The sequence below is a fragment of the Misgurnus anguillicaudatus genome, chromosome 4 (genome assembly GCF_027580225.2).
Source record: "Misgurnus anguillicaudatus chromosome 4, ASM2758022v2, whole genome shotgun sequence".
Classification (NCBI taxonomy): Eukaryota; Metazoa; Chordata; class Actinopteri; order Cypriniformes; family Cobitidae; genus Misgurnus; species Misgurnus anguillicaudatus.
The window spans coordinates 20,138,363-20,153,949 of NC_073340.2; the positions used below are offsets into that span (position 1 = coordinate 20,138,363).

At 38.1% G+C, this 15,587-nt stretch overlaps 1 protein-coding gene across 2 annotated transcripts in view; it reads right to left on the minus strand.

Moving 5' to 3' along the window:
• The window catches only part of mpp7a (MAGUK p55 scaffold protein 7a), a 144,907-nt gene that overhangs the window by 38,531 nt on the left and 90,789 nt on the right, over window positions 1-15,587 (minus strand). For both annotated transcript variants that reach the window (XM_073866920.1, XM_073866919.1), the window contains exon 11: window positions 15,188-15,252. In XM_073866920.1, coding sequence (XP_073723021.1) covers window positions 15,188-15,252 — 65 coding nt within the window. The remainder of the gene's footprint in view (window positions 1-15,187; window positions 15,253-15,587) is intronic.

The window sequence follows — 15,587 nt, forward strand, 5'->3', positions numbered from 1 at the left end:
GGCCTCTGTGCTCCTCCTACAGGAGCGAACCTGCGGACAGATGAGATAAACTCATTTTGGAAATGGAGCGTTTTTTATTTCAGCCTAAAACACGTCTCCATTTTTCCATAACTCCTTCCTTAATTGGATTCTGGGGGCTGATGGCTTTCCCAGCTTTAGCTTCTCCTCCTGAATGTTTTCATCTGCTGTCGGTTTTTTGCCCATCTTTCTTCTAACTCCTGTAGCCTTTATTCTCTGTTTATTCTCTTTTTCATAGATCGCTGTCACATTGTAGAGAGGTATTAAGGATTAGCCTAACTGAACAATCCTGTTTTGACATCAAATAAATATCTGGGTCTGATTTACCAGTCCAAATGGGTTTGCTGTTGTCAGACAATGATAGGAAAAAGGAAGGAATAAACCGTTCGTTCTGCTGGACCATAAATCATTTCACACACTTTTATACACACTATGCCTCAAATACACAAACTAAGACACTGTTGCACTTAAAAGTTTAAGTTCAAACTACTTAAAAAATAAGTTATTACACTTTTTTGACTAGTTAAAAGTTGCTATAAATTAAGTTAAAATAACTTAAGCCCATTTAACTTTGTTTTTTAATTTATTTATACCAATTCCTTACTAATCAAGAAAGTTGAAATGACTTGTTAATGCAAGTTGTTTAAACTTAAAAATGTAAGTGCAACAAGGATTTTTTTTTACAATGTAGGTAAAACTAATCCCAAATGTACAGTAGTGTAAAGGGCCGTTCACATTATAACAATAACTGTAAAAAAAATATAGTTCTAAAAAAATGTTATATTAAAAAGTATAGCGGAGTTCACAACACAATTATATCAGTAAAGATAAAATGAACGATATCGTTAGGATCACTTGCTGAGCGATTTTTTCCACTTGATGAACGATAAACCACTGACATTCAAATGTATTTGAACTTCAAGTGCACGTGCATTGAAATGAAAAATGACACAGCGGAAAAGCTAATTGCTGAGGTATATAGCATAAAATGATCTGATTTTGCTGTGAAATTCACTACGTAATTCTTTTTAATCTACTACAATGACAAACGGTAAAAGTTAAGATATTAGATTACACAAACTATTAGATTCACTGTTTAGGGTTAACGCAGCGTGTTGAGGACATCTTACCCGCTGTGTAAATGCAACAAGAACAGCATATTTACATATTCAGTAAATAGTAAACAAAAAAGTTTTTATTACAAGAAATTTGCAATATAAGGTAATGGCATTAAAGGCAAGTGATTTGCGTGAGTGTCGTGTGCGCGAGTGAATTAGCATAAATTATCGTTATCGTCCGGTGATGTGGACGCTAATATAGTTATCGTTATAGTTAACCTTATAATGTGAACGGCCCTTAATACATGTACATATCAATGTTTCTCACAGAATGTGTAATGTGTCTTAATGATAACGTTTGTAACACAAAGAGTGAACATAAGTCAAATGTTTCGGATCTGTAGCTTAACTACACTGTAAAAGTGAAAAGTTGGATCAACTTAAAAAATTACAGGGTTTCACGCAGCACTTTGCAGTTCGGGCGGCCCGCCTTAGCTGGGAAACCCTACCGCCTTAACTAGGTCGCCCAAAAAAAAAAATCACTGCACAAAAGGCTGTCAAGTGCATCTCGGAGAATAGCGCGGATGCGCTTTACACCGCGAGCGGGTACGCACGGCCGAAATGAGAGAAAGACGTAGCCCGTCACTGTCTGGAGGATAACTAGTCAGTTGATAAAACTTCTCAGAGAATAGCGTGGACACGCTTCACACCGCAAGCGTGCACGCGCACCACATGGCCGAAATGGTCCGTCAGTGTCTGGAGGATAGCCAGTTGATAAAACGCATGTCCGTGAGAACTGTAAGTGGACTTATTTTTTGGGTTTATTTAAGCCTGTTATTGTATTAGTCTATAGTTCTTGCAAATTTAAAGTAAGTTAGCTGGTGATTTTGTTGTTTGAGCAACCTGCTAGCTGGGTGTCACGTGCCTGTTGATTAGATATAATTGTTGAGCGCTCTTGCTCACATTATTTATGTGCATTATTTACATCCTACAGTAGTTACACTCCTTTAGGATAATGTATTTAATAGTGGGAATTAAATAATCAGTTTTTACAATCTTCACGCTATCTATCATCGTTCGCCAGACGTTCTACAACATCTGCTTCAGTTTGTGTTTATTAACCCTTTAGTTTCCCTTCATCACGCAGCTATTCCCGATAGAGGTATCTGTTAAAAACATTTAATTCATTCATAACCTAGTATTTGTTCGTTTTCTGTCATACTTTCTTCATAATTAAGTTTTATTTGAGTGTATTAAATAAAAATATTTTCCCTTTGATTCCTACGCCCACCGGCTCCAAAAAACCCGCCCAACCCTACCACCTTAACTAACAAATTATCTGCGGGAAACCCTGAATTACTTGACTTGGTAACACCTAAAAAAGTATGTTTATTCAACTTAAAATTTCACTTCATTTTCACTTTGAATAAACTTATTTTTTTAGGTGCTATCAATTGAAGTAACTTTTTAAATTAAACAAATTTTTAGGGTTTACACATAACTAGCAATGTCTCCACATGCTGACTGGACTGAGAAAATATGCTGAATAGCAACACACCATCATGTAATTCGACCTCTCAAATTTATAAGAAAATACAGGAATTTACAAACTATATACAGACCAACCCTAAATCCTACTAGTGCACACTTATTTTGTAAAACACGGCTGAAAACCACAGTGCTGACGGATACGAATGGACAGAACAGCTGGAATTAGGGCTAATATACCGTACTTCTCCCACCTTCCTCCTAGGGCCACAGGGTGGAGCAGCCTGGTAAAGCTGTGCTACACAGTCTTACATTACTACCACACCAGGTTCAAATCATAACAGCATATTAGACGGCAGGCCAGTCTAAGTACAACAATAAGGCTTGTAAAGCAAGTTTTGTTTTTGAAAACGGTTTATGTTTCTTTTTCCTCCAAAAATTCTCCTGTTACATGGAATGTGTAATGCATGACAAGGGCGCGGAAGCTGGAAGGAGCCGTCCGGAGACAGGCCCTGGAGATGCTTGGCCATTGGGAGGAAGAAGAGAGGCTACGGTCAAAATGTCAGTAATAAAAGCAAAAGAAAAACAGGAGGGCAAGGAAAAACACTGAAAAGGTTATCCTTACTGAATGACAGCGATTGATTGAATTTGGCAGACAGGATTGTGCGTTTTTTTTCTTCTTCGAAACGTTGTACCTACCGGATCTCCTGTGAAATTGTAAGAGCAGAAACGTCTAAGTGGCTAGGGCTTACACAAACAGACTAATGTGTACCAGTGGGTGAAAGAAATGGGGACAGAGAGAAAGTGCGAACAAGACAGGAAGGAAAAGATCGATAGATCTTGGTGAGTCAGAAAGAAACCCAGAAGAACAGGACGGGAGAACGTAACAGGCCGTCCCCAACGGCAGGTATTTAAGAGTACATTAGTCTGTGTGGTGACAGATAATGAGAATGCTACGGCACTCTCATTTTCCACACACTGATGTTAGAGATGGAAACCAGACTAACTGCCTGACTGAAAGTCGGCCTTCAAACAGCCCGGTGTCCAACACGCACCACATCAAGAGCCCGTCAGACCAAAACCGTACCACAAAGACTGGAAACAAAACAGTAACTGCAATATGTTTAACATTCATAAAGAGCAAAAACACTGCCAACACACAAAAAGTACAGCTGCTTCGTATGGCAATATGAGAAACCAGAGCATGTTTGGCTTCGTCTTACCACAAGACTGTGAAAGAAGCGATTACTTAGATTTCACTGATATATGTACAGTATTTCGGTTTGATTCTCCACTTTGATTCATGAGTGAGAGTGAACAATGCTTGAGCGCTCGTGAACTGCTACTAACAATAACAAAAAGTAGATGTTAGATAAAACGCACAAAGCACTTAGAGAGGTTTATGGTCATGACAGTGGCAATTATTGCTGAAAAGTACAGATTGAAAACATGGATTGAGCCAAGAGGGGAATCAAGCGGTAATCAACTCTACCATTTATAAAGGAAGAGATATATGAAACTAGATGGAGGCTAGACAGTCATACAGTACTAGGACATGCAACAGCGTGCAGCCAGATGTCAAAAAAGATTTTTGTCTGACGGACGAGACGCACATAACAGAAAGTGAAAGAGTAAGAGAGTCATTATTCATTCGGTAATATGAATCAAACAGGACAGAGTTATGGTATGGGGTGAGTGACACACAAAGCGAAATCCAAAAGAGCTCACCAATATGGAGTCCACTTAAATAGCTGGCAAAGTCAGAGTCCTCTTCAAATTACAAAAATAGGAAAGCAGAGGAGACCAGGACAGAAGAAATATAACTCACACAGCAATACAATAAATACTTCTAAAAGACACAGTCTATCATAAAAAACACAATGGGCTACAATACTGTATAAGTGGGATTAATCCAGGCACCCATAATGCAAATGTCAAACAAGGATGTTGAACTTTTGCGTCTTGTCACAACATATTGTGTGCCAATGAGTGTGAGTGTACGTGTGTGTAAAAGAGAGATACGGTAGGGCAGTGAACTCTTGGCCCTGTAACACACTCTGCTACGCTTCATTAAGGTGGTTGTGGTCCAATGAACACTAATTCAGCATGTCTTCATTGTTACCACATACAGGGGTCCCAAGCCAATGATCTAACAGCTATGACATCTAAAAACAAGTTAGTCTGAAAGCTGTACCTACAATGTCCTCCGCTGGGAAGGCAAAGAAAAGGAATATGAAAAAAATTAAAAGGTGAAAAACAGATCAAGAGAGTAAAGAGAAAAAGAAAAAAAAAATGGAGGAACCTACCCCGTTCAAATGCCGCATCATCTTACGAAGAGAAGAAAAAAAGGAAATGTATAGTTATATAGAGTTAAACATTAACAAAGAGGTTGATTCATCTGGTATTAAGCATCGGATCACAAGTGGATAAGGCTAAATACAGGTGTAAACAGCGTGTGTAGCGTCTTGAGCTCGTCCACTTTCGACCACATATAGAGGTATTCAAAGACGCATTCGAGCAGCCACAAAAGTCTTCCTACTCTTTGCTTCTTGATCTAATGTGATCAATGTTGTAGTGAGCACAATGTTTTCACATTGTACCTGACTTCTAACGCAAACCCACAGTGAACTTTCATCAATAAAACTAAAGCTGCTGCTCTCTGCCTCGTTCATAATTAATCAAATGCTCAAAAATTTTGAGATAAAATTACATATATGAAGAGTTTGGTTCCAAAACGCGTTAAACGCCTTTTTTATATAGTTACCGCCAAAATCAGTATTGTATCAGGTCAGTATTAAATTAAATTATAAAACGTGCCGCTCTCGTCCTTCATTCTGATTGGTTGAAACATGTTCTAAGCCCTGATAAAATACACTGGTAACCCAACGGTTCAGACCGCATTACATAAGTATCACTGCGCCACTGTTTCTACATACTGATTCATGAAAATAAACACCACCGTCTTTAATCATATTTAAAAAATTTCTACATTTGCACAATTAATGGCGATATACAGATAAATGTCAATAAACATTGTTGAGTCATCTCGTCAATAAAGAGAAAACGCTTTTATCCACTAGATGCCGATCTTACCCAACTTAAACACTGACGCATTCACTCAACACTAAAAACACTGTGTAAGTTTCTGTGTAATGGAATTATCCCCGCATTTAGCTGGCAATTTGAGAGGTGATAAGAGAACAAATGAAGGTAGGATGAAGCGTTTTTTTTTTTTCTTTGTTTGTTTGAAAGCGGAAGGTCTGTTCTTTCATTTGATAATTTATGTTTATTTAAAGAAGATAATTTTTCTGGAAGGCTTAAAACTAAAACTGGGTGGCAACTTTTTTCAAAAACGCTGACGGCTAAAGAGTTAAGCATGCTTCCAAATTTGATCATCACTTCAACAGTTGCACGATATAAATGTTAATGTATAAATTAGATGAATGTTGATTTATAAAAATAAACACCACAGTCTTAAATTATATTTTCATTGTGTCTTTGCTGCGCCTGTATTGGTTGTGAACTGCGCTCTGTATCAGCCACACTTGATTCTGAAGAACTACTTTGTTTGGCGGAAGAGTAATATTTGTACTAATATAATTTCAACTTATTTGTGTTTTGTTTTATGAAATCCTGCTATGCATATGAAGAAACCGTGTTATAAAAGCAATAAGCCCTGCGAAGCAGTGGTGTTACAGTGCATTTTATAACAGCTAAAGGGGTTATAGGCACTCCGCTTTGCGTCGTGCCTAACAACACCCTTAGCTGTTATAAAATGCACTGGTAACCCACTGCTTCTTGGGGCTTATTGCTTTATTATTCTTTTTACACAAAATCCGCAGTGTTATTCTTTAATCTTTTCTCCCTTTTTTCCAAAACGCAATAAACGTCAGTCCTCCTTCTCTGCAGAATGCAATAAATCCGCTCAGCAAATCACAGTGCACCATTCCACGCACTGTAAACAACAATGGCTGCGCTTTGAATACACATGGAATCCTAGTTTTCCTCATCTACTTTGTACTTCGTGATCAACAAACAAACAAAAACGAAATAATAATTTGATGGCATTGCTAAACCTGTGGTGGTTTTCTGTGACGGGAAAGAAACGTAAGCCATCAAAATCGAATAATTTACGCGAGAGGCACTCGGGTAGGAAAAATGCCTTGTTCTGTCATGCTAACCCATTGACCCCAGGGGATCTTATGAAAAACTTCCCATTATTTTACTCAAAGTCAATGAAAATCGAGCAGAACCAAAACATTTTACAGCTGATTGCTGTCAAAAAAGTTCAGTGATGACGTCCCAAGTATTACAGCTGCAATGACAATGTTCTTAATATGACAAAGTAAGTGTAACATTGCTGCGTTGTGCAATATATTTAATAACAACACAAGATTGCTGCGTTGTGCAATATATTTAATAACAACACAAGCTGCGGACTTGGACATAGTATAAGTGTGCGTCAATTTCTCCCGTTAGCGTTTTACGGAAAGCAGAGGGACTCGTCCATAGACCATCCCCTCAAAGTAATCAAGACAAAAAGCAGTCGAAAGTGGACCAAAGAGACAGATAAAAAGACCAGGTGTAAAGGTAAATGTTTCCCTCTCGTCCACTTGTGATCCGATTGAACAAACCTCATCTTAATGCAGGTACTGTATAAACAGCCACAAACATTTTCTTTAAACAACACTTTAAAATACTGAAACTTACTGTATTATTAATAATACTGGATATTCTGATTGTAAGTACTGTAAGGATATGGGTCTCCAGATGTCTATACCTTAAGGTTTTTAATAACGACATCTCTTGTATCTCTTTATCTGCCTTGCGGCTGAGTACAGTGTTAACTCACAACACCGCTAAAAATCTTCAAGTATCAGACAAAGTAATTTTGCTGACAAAGAGACATAAGGAGACCAAGTGCAAGAACTTGTGAGCTGGATCTAAACATTGGATCTAGTAGGATCTAAGTCATAGTTAGATCTATCAGCGGTAAACTTTATGTCTTAAAAACAACTCAAAACAACTAACATGGTTCATAAGAGCAGAGTAAGTGTGTGTGTGTGTCCACATATACATGTAGGCCTGAGGACATGGGAACATTTGGAGTCACTTTAAAAGCTTCCTCCCATCATGTGGTCTTAATTCTACTAAACAAGCTTAAATCAAAACACACATGTGTAAAGGGCAACATCTACTAGCAAAACAGAGCTTGCCATGCACACACACGCACTGTAACAGCGATACGATGAAGAAGTGGATGGAGGGCAGAAACATTCTTTCGTGTGCTGTCGGTGAAGCGAATCCTTAGGCATCTGCCTTCTTGTTATTGTGGTCCAGAGGACCAAAGGAGAAAATGAATTATGAAGTCAACAACGAATTAATGATTAGCGAAACCAAAGGCATATTAAAGGCTTGAAACCACAAAGGTTAGGCAAAGTAAATAAATACAAAGCAAATGTGCATGATTCACAGGTGAAAACAAACACCTGTCACAGATGTCTTTAATACTGAAAACGTTTGGTGGCCTTTTCCTATTGCAGTTATACTTATTAGAGATATCTCTATTTATAATTACTTTTGGTCTATGTTAGTTTAAGAGAATAAGGAAAGGTTATATATTATATACATTAATATACATTATATGTGAGGAAAGAAAGAAAGAAAACAGAGAAATATGTGAATAAATTAGACATGGGTCAAACTGTTGCAACATTTACAGCAAAGAATGATTCCAAAAGATAACAGATGCTGTTTGTCTGATTTAAAAGCTGAATTAAAAACAGAGGGAGCGTACAGATGATTATTACAAATATGTAGGGATGGTGGGTGTAGATTAAAGGGATGGCTAAATTGTTTCCATATCTTCTATGATGACTAAACAATTGGATTGAAAGTTTATCTGGCCAAACAAACATCCAAAGGGGCTCAAAACAGGGCATGTGATGAAATGGATACGTCAAGCAGCTTCTCTAAAACGCAAAACCATTGTATGTACTGTATAGATTTGCCTATTTTGCCAATGTTTACTTGCACAGATTGCTGATTCCACATGTACTGTTTATATGTGCACTGCCCAATTATAATATTACTTTTCATGTGCATCCCATGTATAATAAACAACAAGATGCTTTTGAGTTAGACAACACAGAATGGCACCCCAGTGCAAAGCTGCAGTGTATAGGTTTCTAATGAATCTTAAACATAACAAAAAAAAGGTTTTTCTTTTGTTGCCAACAATCATGCAGCATTTACAAATTAACCGCACAGGCGGTCCTACAAATAAAATGCAAGGTATTTCTGAATTATATTTGCTGTGTCCGAAATTGCTTACTGTGACAGTATGTACTGAATTAGATGAAGTACCTACTGCTTTATCGTTAAAACAGTATGCACGATATTATCATCCTGAAGTTAATGGGTTTTAAGAATGGGGTTTTGTTTAAAATGCTTAAATAAGATCTTTTCACAATTTATTTTACCACATTAAACACACCAGTAATACCCCAACTCATGTTGTTGTTAACAATTTGCTACATGGGACTACAGACGTTGTCGGGGACTTTAAAAGTCTCGTTCTTTCTGTGTTTTTAAAGCTTTGATTGTGTTTACAGTGCGCAATATAACATGTGTTCATGTTTCACATGTAAAAAACGTGGTATTTTTCACACAATTCACTTATCTGTATACCACTGCTTTCACTGTCCTAAAAACAGGCTGATGTCTTCCTTGTTCTTTGAAGTCCCTCCTTAAGAAATACGTAACGAGTTCTGATTGTGTAGCTTGTTTAGTGTGTTATGATTCGACAGCAGCTTAGCTTAGCAGAGCCATTTGAGCAAAAGCTGGCGACTGACGTATTCCTGTGGGCGGAGTTTAGTCAAAAACTGTTTTATTGACATCATTCATTCGGGAAGTAGAGGTCTCTAGTCCAAATTGGCCGTTCGCTGTAGGCTTTGAAAGGAGAATTCTGTTAAAGAAAATATATCGCCTGGCAGTGAACTTTGAGCTTTATCATTTTACAGGTATTTATTTATGCTCTAACAGCAACATTACACACTAACTAAATTTGAAAAATGGGATCAGGAAGAACGTGACCTTTAAACGTCATCACGCATGAAGATCACAAAAACAACACAAGATGGGCACATTTCCCAACAAAGATTCATCCACAGGGTATTTCCTTATCTGAAAACATGTTTTTAAATGTGTTTTATAAAGTTTGAAAGAGTTGTCCGGAGCATGGAGGTAATGGCATTGAATTCAATAAAACATGGTGTACTTCGCTTGTAGCCTAATGCTGCATTCAGACCAGCCGCGCTAGATGCGTCTAGCGCGAGTGATTTCAATGTTAAGTCAATGTGAAGATGTGTTGACGCGCGTCTGCAGGTCTCGCGGCACGAATGAGACGTTTAGTGCGGCGCGGTAGACCCGATTCCACCTCATTCGCGCAAATGGCACGAATTAAGCGTTGTCACGGCAAACGCGTGAGTTAAAAAAATTTGAACTTTGGCGGAAAAACGCGCCGCGTTAACCAATCAGTAGCTTGCTCTAGTTGTGACGTGATTACAGAAAGCCAGCGGAGTTGCAGAAGCCCCTCCCATGACGCGTATTTCTGTGTGAAAGTCTCGATGACTAGAGTTTTATGCACGGCTTTCACGCGCGAATGAAGCGAGTAAACTCAAAATGTTCAAACAGCAAACTAGATGCAGTAGACACGATTTTAACGCATCAAACACGTCTGATGTGAACCCACGGTTAGGTTAGCTTTTTATATCTAGTAAATGCATAAAAACATCAAAAATCTAGTTATGTTTATCTGTAACGATTATCTTGTCAGACCAAAGTTTAAGTGTCATAAACTTTTGTTAAACACAGAAATTATTTTTTATTCAAAAGTCTATTTGATAAATGTAAATTTATCAAAATTAAAAAATGAGGGAACCAGTGTCCCGCTAACTTCCAGGTTGGCCTACAAAAATACGTCATCCCTGTGGCACTTTATGAGATAGTAATTTATAGCTAGTAAGGTAATTTATAGCTTGTTGTAGCCATTAGGTTTAGGTATTGGATTGGGTTAAGGGATGCACAATATGGTCATGCAGAACAAGGCATTAATATGTCCTTTATAAGCATTAATAAACAGCCAATATGTAAGCTAATAAGACACTAGTTAAAAGTAAGAATTGGTCCCTATACCAAAGTGTTACCGAAATTTCTGTGTCGTCTATTTATGTCTATGTTTCCACGACATTTCTGGGTCTAGAAATAACAATAAAAAAATTCCCTTTAAGTGTTCAGGTTTTCCATGACCGTGAGAACCTAGTTTAAAGTTTACTCCCTGAACATGAGCTCTGTAATGGGTATGACATAAAGCATTAGCTTGTGATCATGCTGTTCTGATAAGTAAGGCTCTTTATAAGTGCACGTATCTGTAGCATAAAACACTGGCATGTGTTTAGTCAACTAGAAAGCCGCTCATCGTTGCTCTTTGAAATATGGGCTGATGTCACAGTTTCACAGGCCAGTGGACAGATGGTCTCACTCTTAAAACGCACACAAACCTTTCTTCCAAGCACACCTTAATGCACCTGTACAGGCATAAATGCACTTGAACGCACCCATGTGTATACTAAACTGGCACGCACCACACCCATACCTTGTCCTCTTTTTAACTCCGAACTTTCACTGTTTCCATATGACTGTGGCTAACTGAGATCAGTGTCCTGCATTTTGGGTTTAATCTGTCTTGTTTATGGTCTGGTTCTGGTCAGGCAAGACATGGACTTTATTAGCCTTCTCTGTTTCTCAGAACTTTACGTTTCTCTTATAAATTACCACATTTGACGTGATGCCACTAAATGCGCACAAATGAAATGTCGCAAAGACGCGGTGCTTTGATTCTGATAATATTTATACTTGTTCGTTAGATAAATCCAAAGAGTATGCGAAAGGGGCGGGCAGGTTCACGACTCCTGGGGTGGTCCTGGAAAACTCATCAATACCAATACCTCAGTGACACGCACATCAACTTTTCCTCCTTCTCTTTGTTTGGACCGGCTGATGGGGAAAATGGAAAAGGTGGGAGGCCAAGCATGTGCCATGGGGGAGACGAAACCAGAGTGACTGTATTATTGAATCAAGTGCACATATGTGTGTGTTTGTAGCTGTATGGATGACAGTAACATGGTGAGAGTGTTGCTGTGCGTCTGTCTCGTGGTTTAAGGCTTAAGTGTGCCCATGTGTTGACTGCCTGTGTAGCGAGTAACCCAGCACAGTTTTGCAAAGGCCCCTGCTGTCAGTTGCTGGGAGGGATTAGGGCTGCGGTGTACAAACACACACACGTTCACAAATATCAGACACGGGAGATTAATGGAAACCAGAAGAGGAAGATCATGTACAGGACATGAATACATGTGTGCACATATCAGCATGGCAGCAGTCAGAGGAGTCTGGGATGTACGACCGCATTCGTTTCACCTTGCGCCTTGATCCTTTACCCCTTTTCTTTTTAATCAAATCTTTTTCTGCTTTGAGGGTTTCATCAGCCTGTCTGCATAGCACAGGGCCTCTCATATACAATGGGTGAAAGGTCCCTTCTGCTTTAGTGCTTGTTTAAATTGTAGGTAGTTTTACCAGCATTAGTCTACAAGGTCAGATAGTACAGTATAACTGGTTCCTGACCAACATGAATGAGTGTTCATGCATGTTTGGTGGGTCTCACAGATGTGTCCCACATAAGGCGAATATTCCCATCATTAAATCAGGAGGGAAATAGAGGTGTGAAATTTCAGGATTCCCACACCTGAGGCTATGTTTACATTAATGCGTTTATTCTTTAAAACGCGTAACTTTTGCTACGTTTACGCCTTTCATTTACACTACACCACCGTTTTCGACCCTCATAAACGGAGTCGTTCGTAAACGCTGCAGACCCTGTTTTAGTTTAGTCAGACGTTTCGCTGCAGTGTAAATGAACGTAGATGGAGTCTTATGTAAACGAACAGCTGATGTTAACGTGACAGCGCATCATTTTCAAAGTAAAAATGATTTTTATTCAGGTAAATGGAGGTTTGTAACGGAGGTTTTGCCAGAAATAGTAAACATCTACCAACCAGCTATTATAAACGCTATATAAGATTGTTTTAACATGTATCCTTATAGATAATGTTTTATATTTATGTTTGAGTATTGTTGGATTTGAATATTGATGTTTAGGTTTTGTTTAAATTTAGTTAGCTTATTACGAAAGATGTGAAAGAATGTAATTTTAAACGCCATATAGGGCATTGTAAAGGCCAATATGAAGGGAGAATTGTAATGGGTCAGACATTATTTTCGAGTTTAATTTAAGTTTTGTTTGCTAATTTAAAATGAATTTCGTTTCATATAATTTGTCTCTTAATTTTAATCAATGTTTTGTTGATAAGTTTTATTAGCAATAAAATCAACGTCATATTAATATTTAATGCTCGTTTAGCCGATTGCACTTTTTGCTATTTCTGTGTTGCTAGCGGAGGATGTGCACGGAGCTCGCACACTTTTAAAAACATCATATTCATTTTTAATACTTTAGCCGGCCACGCTTTTTTGTCGGAGAATGCGAGAGGGAACACACACACGCACTGAACAGCGACAGGTAAGAGAAAAAGTTATTTGGTGTTTTTCTGAAGAATACAGTCAGTTCGTACCAAAATTTTCGAATGGACTATACGATCATAAATATGAACTGCAAACAATTAACTATTATAACTAGAACTGTAAGAACTATATAAGAACTATATTATATTATGAACTATCTTCGCAAAAGAGACTTGTTCTTAAAGGATTTCCCTGGTTAAATAAAGGTTAAATAAATAAAAAAAGTTAATATAACAGCGTGAAATGGCTGAAGAGGAACTCCTTACATTAAAGCAATAAGCATTTCTGTAGGCTAAAGCTATACTTCACCTCTTATTATGTTTGATTGAAGTTTGCATTTGCTGAAATTTATTTTTGCTTCAAGTTTGCTACCGTTTAGTACTGTTCACTTGAATGCTTCTTTTTTAAATCATAAAGACCTTTCTGTTGAGTTTATAACATCAACATTAACCTATTAATCATATTAATATGTTGTATGGGGAGCTAGAACAATATAAGACTTTCCCAAACACATTTTATAGGTTCAAAAATAGTGTCTGTTGTAGTTGCCGGCAAAGGATCCAGGTATGAATTTTTGTCAATATCGCACACCTCTAGGCTGCATAAATGCGCAAAGGTAAACTATTATTATAGTAATAAGTTATTTTACACTTTAATGCGCATGCCCAGTTACGTGATTGGTCATGTTTCATGCGTTTATGGTCGTGTATAGTTTAAACGAGGCTCGTTTTCATTTTAAAATGCCGTTTTGAAACGCAAATGCTCTAATGTAAACAGGGCCTGAGTTAACTTCAAATTCAAGGACCTCTCAAGGACTTTCCAGGTCTAATTCCCCTTAAATTCAAGGACTTAATGGGGGAACACATTTCAAGTGAGAGCAAGGTTACATCGTGTTACCTTTTAAGATACATTGTAACAGTTTCCTTTTGATGGAACTCGCGCTGTCTCACTGCGGTGACACTTTGAGGACGCCTCCAAGTGCATCTGAATGTGTATATCAAATTCAACCAATGGTGAGGGTTAACGACAAAGACAGGGTGACGTGGGAGCCAGGAAGTATATTGCTATTTAAAATATTGCCATAGACAGCGTTATAGGGACGCAGGAAGTATGGCAAGGAAGACGCAGCGTCTCGTTCCCTTCTCAGGAAACAACAGACATTTTCATTTGTCAAACACAACTATGCAAAAAAAATTTTTAGGTATAAATCAACATTCACATACAGAAGACATAAGCATTTACACATTAAACAAACAGTTTAGTATGTGTGCTTAAAAAGTCTAGAATTTCATGATATTATCCTCAGGGTATTACCCACACCTTAGTTAACTTCAAATTCAAGGACCTTTCAAGGACTTTCCAGGTCCAATACCCTCAAATTCAAGGACTAAACGTGTTACACTTCCCTTTCAAGGGAAGTTGTGCTGCGTCACTGCAGTGACACTTTGGGGATGCCTCCAAGGGTAAGTGCGTCTGCGGGACGCAGTAAGTTTGGCAAGGGAGAGGCAGTGTCTCGTTCCCTTCTTAGGGAACAACAGTTACATACGTAACCCGAGACGTTTTCATGTGTCAAACACAACTATGCAAAAAAACTTTTTGGTATGAATCAACATTCGCATATAGAAGATATAAGCATTTAAACAGTTTAGCATGTGTTCTTAAAGTCTAGAATTTGTATGATATTATCCTACACTACACAGGGAATAATATGGATTTTTTTCTTTTTTCTTGCATAAAATAGATTCAAGCACTTTCAATGACCTGTATCTATGTATGTCTATGTTCAAAAACTTCCCAGGGCCTTGAATTTTTCCCCCAAATTCACAAACTTTCAAGGACCCCTGGGAACCCTGAATTTTAGAGAGACTTGCTCATAAAGTAACAACATTTTATCTGTTTGTCACTTACATTGGATCCGTTGTGTGTTTGTGTCAGGAATTGTTTTAATTGCTGAGAGTGTGTAAGTGTTTTAGTGTGGTCCTTACAAAATCTTTTACTGGGGGTCCTCTGTGGCAGCGAGACAGTCAAGGGTTTCCATACTGCAATCCTCCTGAAGGGAGTGAGTGAGAGAGATAGAGAGAAAGAGATGCAATAAGTCCAATAGAGTCCAGGGATTAACAAACACTTAATAATGATGCAAAGCTACCTGCTTAAATATTCATCAGTGAGCGTGCGAGAAAAGGCGACAGTAAGAGAGAGAGAGAGAGAGGGATAGAATGGTCAGCCAGAAACGCAGTATTTGCTACTGTACAGTTGACAGTTTAAAAATATATTTTATTCTTGCAGGTAGCTTATTTCAAAAGAAACTGAGCAAAGAAACCGTCCTGCTTTCTAACACATTACACATGCGTATGCACATCAGCGTCCACTTTTGCAATTTTCCAT